The following is a 6,000-nucleotide window of genomic DNA, read 5'->3' as shown; positions in this document are numbered from 1 at the left end:
CATCTTGGGGGCTCCTTACTGAGGTCGGAGGCACCTGCATCTGGGGGGCTCCTGGTGGAGGTGGGAGGCACCTGCATCTGGGTTGGGGTTCCTCGCTGAGGTGGAAGGCACTTGCATCTGGGGGGCTCCTGGTGGAGGTCAGAGGCACCTGCATCTGGGGGTTCCTCACTGAGGTCGGAGGCATCTGCGTCTGGTAGGCTCCTCACTGAGGTTGGAGTTACCTGCATCTGGGGGGATCCTCACTAAAGTCGAAGGCACCTGCATCTGAGGGACTCCTCGCTGAGGTCGAAGGCACCTTCATCTGAAGGGCGCCTCACAGGTCTGAGGCACATGCATCCGGGGGGCTCCTCGCTGAGGTCGGAGGCAGATGCATCTCTGGGGCTCCTGGTGGAGATGAGAGGCGCCTGCATCTTGGGGGTTCCTTGCTGAGGTGGGAGGCACCTGCATCTGTGGGGCTCCTTGCTGAGGTCGGAGGCACCTGCATCTGGGGTGCTCCTGGTGGACGCGGAGGCACCAGCATCTGGGGGGCTCCTCGCTGAGGTGGAGGCAGATGCATCTGGGGGGCTCCTTGCTGAGGTCGGAGGCACCAGAGGGCTCTAATGCATTTTTTGTTATTTCCAGACCCGACATTTCTCCAGTGCGATAACTGTGAGAACGTTTTGTATTATTGGATGTTCCTGCTGCAGCTTCTGTGGGATCCTGTTTTATACTCCACTCACATCCAGAGCTGCAGTTTACAGGTTATACTTCATTCAAATCCAGATCTGCATTCATAATACCATTCTTTCACTATGCCTTCTACTCCGATCACATCCAGAGCTGCATTCACAATGCCATTCTTTCACTATGCCTTCTACTCCGATCACATCCAGAGCTGCATTCACAATACCATTGTTTCACTATACCTTCTACTCCGGTCACATCCAGAGCTGTAGTCGCTGTTTGCTGTTACACCATGCCTTATCATCCACTCACACCCCCCACAGCTGCATCCATTATTCTTCTACATCCTGTCTTATACTCCACTTACATCCAGAGCTGCAGTCAGCAGTCTGCTGTTACATCATGAGGTCTCCCAGTCATCTCCAGAGCTGCACTCACAACTCTGCGGTCATGTCATCTAACAGCATGGAGTTGGATGGGATGATTTATCCTAAACGATGAACAGTTACCCAGAGTCTTGTGGTAACTCCGCCCAGTTGGCGCGAATCGCCCGCTTTTCAGATCAAAGTTGCCCGTTACCCATCGCAGTTATGGGCGGTTCTGCTGCTGACTCCTCCTACTTCACCATCCAATAAAGAATAGAATTCTACACTGAACAGAAGACAGACAGGAGCGCCAGGTTGTACAGAACATATGGCGTTTATATAGAGGCGATGGCGTTCCCCGAGACCCGGCGCCACCATACAAATACATGTCATGGAGGAGGAGCACCAGTGACTGACCCCTGACCCCGTTGGGGCCCCTGACATGATCACACCCACTGCATGGTTGCTGATGGAGTGAATGCCTGTAGCCATCAGTAGTAACAGTGACCCCCGCAGGTGAGTGCAGGTACTACAGTTCATAGAGTACCTGATAAGCACAGCGCTCGGGGCGCCATGGGGATAATCAGCGCTCTGTTGTGTCAGACGGGGGCGCTGCTCAGGAATGCTGCAGTTTGTAATCTGTGAGTTTGCAGGAAGCTTTGGCGCGGTGTGAGAGCGGCGCATACGATGTGAGATGCACGTCCGCCTGGCGGTAGCTGGTGAAACCGCTTCTCCGCTCTCCCGGCGCTCGGCTGCACAGCAGTCTCTTGTCATCCAGTGAGTGCAGCTGACTTTCACAGAACTCCACCAGCGACTGCACCCTCGCCTGAAGAGCTAGCACTTTATATCGCCTCTGCGCCAGGTGGAAGAATGCCTCGAAGTACGCCTGCAGACACATCCCTGCAAAGGAAGAGACAGGCGGTGAGGACGGGGCCCAGACTGTAGAAATCACTCAGAGGGGTAACGTGGAGCTGCCAAGACCCCCAACTTGGCAGTTGGAGGTCTCCTCATAGGGAAAGACAGACTTTATGGGCCCTTCCAGGCTCCGGGGCCCGGGTGCGACCGTATGTTGTGCATTTACTATTGTTATGCCCCTTTAAATCACTATTAGGAGTATTTTGTCTCATATCCCCCGAGCAACGACAACGGTAAAAATACACTTTTTGGGTCTCATTTAGCAAAACTTAGTAACAGTAAGACGGTCCTTGTTGTCCATAGCAACCAATCACAGCGCAGCTTTCATTTTACCTCTGCAGCTTGAGAAATGAAAGCTGCGCTGTGATTGGCTGTTATGGACAAGAAGGACCATTTTACTGTTAGCAATGGAAACAGAAACTCACAATTCTGTATCTGTGTGTCATTTGACGGAGTTATGAAGTGATCACATCTGGAAGATCATCTGTAAGAACCCTGTAGAAGTCTGCAGTATGGAGGGGCAGTCTACTGTACAGCAGACAATACATATCTGTGCTGCATGGAGGGGCAGTCTACTGTACAGCAGACAATACATATCTGTGTTACATGGAGGGGCAGTCTACTGTACAGCAGACAATACATATCTGTGCTACATGGAGGGGCAGTCTACTGTACAGCAGACAATACATATCTGAGCTGCATGGAGGAGCAGTCTACTGCACAGCAGACAATACATATCTGTGCTACATGGAGGGGCAGTCTACTGTACAGCAGACAATACATATCTGTGCTACATAGAGGGGCAGTCTACTGCACAGCAGACAATACATATCTGTGCTGCATGGAGGGGCAGTCTACTGTACAGCAGACAATACATATCTGTGCTACATGGAGGAGCAGTCTACTGTACAGCAGACAATACATATCTGTGCTACATGGAGGAGCAGTCTACTGTACAGCAGACAATACATATCTGTGCTGCATGGAGGGGCAGTCTACTGTACAGCAGACAACACATATCTGTGCTACATAGAGGAGCAGTCTACTGTACAGCAGACAATACATATCTGTGCTACATGGAGGAGCAGTCTACTGTACAGCAGACAATACATATCTGTGCTGCATGGAGGGGCAGTCTACTGTACAGCAGACAATACATATCTGTGCTGCATGGAGGAGCAGTCTACTGTACAGCAGACAATACATATCTGTGCTACATGGAGGAGCAGTCTACTGTACAGCAGACAATACATATCTGTGCTGCATGGAGGGGCAGTCTACTGCACAGCAGACAATACATATCTGTGCTACATGGAGGGTCAGTCTACTGTACAGCAGACAATACATATCTGTGCTACATGGAGGGGCAGTCTACTGTACAGCAGACAATACATATCTGCGCTGCATGGAGGGGCAGTCTACTGTACAGCAGACAATACATATCTGCGCTGCATGGAGGGGCAGTCTACTGTACAGCAGACAATACATATCTGTGCTACATGGAGGAGCAGTCTACTGTACAGCAGACAATACATATCTGTGCTGCATGGAGGAGCAGTCTACTGTACAGCAGACAATACATATCTGTGCTGCATGGAGGGGCAGTCTACTGTACAGCAGACAATACATATCTGTGCTGCATGGAGGGGCAGTCTACTGTACAGCAGACAATACATATCTGTGCTACATGGAGGAGCAGTCTACTGTACAGCAGACAATACATATCTGTACTACGTGGAGGAGCAGTCTACTGTACAGCAGACAATACATATCTGTGCTGCATGGAGGAGCAGTATACTGTACAGCAGACAATACATATCTGTGCTGCATGGAGGAGCAGTCTACTGTACAGCAGACAATACATATCTGTGCTACATGGAGGAGCAGTCTACTGTACAGCAGACAATACATATCTGTGCAGCATGGAGGAGCAGTCTACTGTACAGCAGACAATACATATCTGTGCTACATGGAGGGGCAGTCTACTGTACAGCAGACAATACATATCTGTGCTGCATGGAGGGGCAGTCTACTGCACAGCAGACAATACATATCTGTACTAAATGGAGGAGCAGTCTACTGCACAGCAGACAATACATATCTGTGCTACATGGAGGAGCAGTCTACTGTACAGCAGACAATACATATCTGTGCTACATGGAGGAGCAGTCTACTGTACAGCAGACAATACATATCTGTGCTGCATGGAGGGGCAGTCTACTGTACAGCAGACAATACATATCTGTGCTACATGGAGGAGCAGTCTACTGTACAGCAGACAATACATATCTGTGCTGCATGGAGGAGCAGCCTACTGCACAGCAGACAATACATATCTGTGCTACATGGAGGAGCAGTCTACTGCACAGCAGACAATACATATCTGTGCTACATGGAGGAGCAGTCTACTGTACAGCAGACAATACATATCTGTGCTACATGGAGGGGCAGTCTACTGTACAGCAGACAATACATATCTGTGCTACATGGAGGGGCAGTCTACTGCACAGCAGACAATACATATCTGTGCTGCATGGAGGGGCAGTCTACTGTACAGCAGACAATACATATCTGTGCTACATGGAGGGGCAGTCTACTGTACAGCAGACAATACATATCTGTGCTGCATGGAGGGGCAGTCTACTGTACAGCAGACAATACATATCTGTGCTACATGGAGGAGCAGTCTACTGTACAGCAGACAATACATATCTGTGCTACATGGAGGAGCAGTCTACTGTACAGCAGACAATACATATCTGTGCTACATGGAGGAGCAGTCTACTGTACAGCAGACAATACATATCTGTGCTGCATGGAGGGGCAGTCTACTGTACAGCAGACAACACATATCTGTGCTACATGGAGGAGCAGTCTACTGTACAGCAGACAATACATATCTGTGCTACATGGAGGAGCAGTCTACTGTACAGCAGACAATACATATCTGTGCTGCATGGAGGGGCAGTCTACTGTACAGCAGACAACACATATCTGTGCTACATGGAGGAGCAGTCTACTGTACAGCAGACAACACATATCTGTGCTACATGGAGGAGCAGTCTACTGTACAGCAGACAATACATATCTGTGCTACATGGAGGAGCAGTCTACTGTACAGCAGACAATACATATCTGTGCTGCATGGAGGGGCAGTCTACTGTACAGCAGACAACACATATCTGTGCTACATGGAGGAGCAGTCTACTGTACAGCAGACAATACATATCTGTGCAGCATGGAGGAGCAGTCTACTGTACAGCAGACAATACATATCTGTGCTGCATGGAGGGGCAGTCTACTGTACAGCAGACAACACATATCTGTGCTACATGGAGGAGCAGTCTACTGTACAGCAGACAATACATATCTGTGCTACATGGAGGAGCAGTCTACTGTACAGCAGACAATACATATCTGTGCTGCATGGAGGGGCAGTCTACTGTACAGCAGACAACACATATCTGTGCTACATGGAGGAGCAGTCTACTGTACAGCAGACAACACATATCTGTGCTACATGGAGGAGCAGTCTACTGTACAGCAGACAACACATATCTGTGCTACATGGAGGAGCAGTCTACTGTACAGCAGACAATACATATCTGTGCTACATGGAGGGGCAGTCTACTGTACAGCAGACAACACATATCTGTGCTACATGGAGGAGCAGTCTACTGTACAGCAGACAACACATATCTGTGCTACATGGAGGAGCAGTCTACTGTACAGCAGACAATACATATCTGTGCTACATGGAGGAGCAGTCTACTGTACAGCAGACAATACATATCTGTGCTACATGGAGGAGCAGTCTACTGTACAGCAGACAATACATATCTGTGCTGCATGGAGGGGCAGTCTACTGTACAGCAGACAACACATATCTGTGCTACATGGAGGAGCAGTCTACTGTACAGCAGACAATACATATCTGTGCTACATGGAGGAGCAGTCTACTGTACAGCAGACAATACATATCTGTGCTGCATGGAGGGGCAGTCTACTGTACAGCAGACAACACATATCTGTGCTACATGGAGGAGCAGTCTACTGT

General features: G+C 49.4%; 1 protein-coding gene across 2 annotated transcripts in view; it reads right to left on the bottom strand.

Annotated features, from left to right (window-relative positions):
- Window positions 1-1,343: 1,343 nt before the first annotated feature.
- Window positions 1,344-6,000, bottom strand: part of TTLL11 (tubulin tyrosine ligase like 11) — a 43,802-nt gene continuing 39,145 nt past the window's right edge. For both annotated transcript variants that reach the window (XM_066580279.1, XM_066580278.1), the window contains one exon: window positions 1,344-1,928. In XM_066580279.1, coding sequence (XP_066436376.1) covers window positions 1,645-1,928 — 284 coding nt within the window. In that variant the 3' untranslated portion in view covers window positions 1,344-1,644. The remainder of the gene's footprint in view (window positions 1,929-6,000) is intronic.

This window comes from Eleutherodactylus coqui, chromosome 10 (genome assembly GCF_035609145.1).
Source record: "Eleutherodactylus coqui strain aEleCoq1 chromosome 10, aEleCoq1.hap1, whole genome shotgun sequence".
Taxonomy (NCBI): domain Eukaryota; kingdom Metazoa; phylum Chordata; class Amphibia; order Anura; family Eleutherodactylidae; genus Eleutherodactylus; species Eleutherodactylus coqui.
This window is presented reverse-complemented; position numbering and strand designations above follow the sequence as displayed.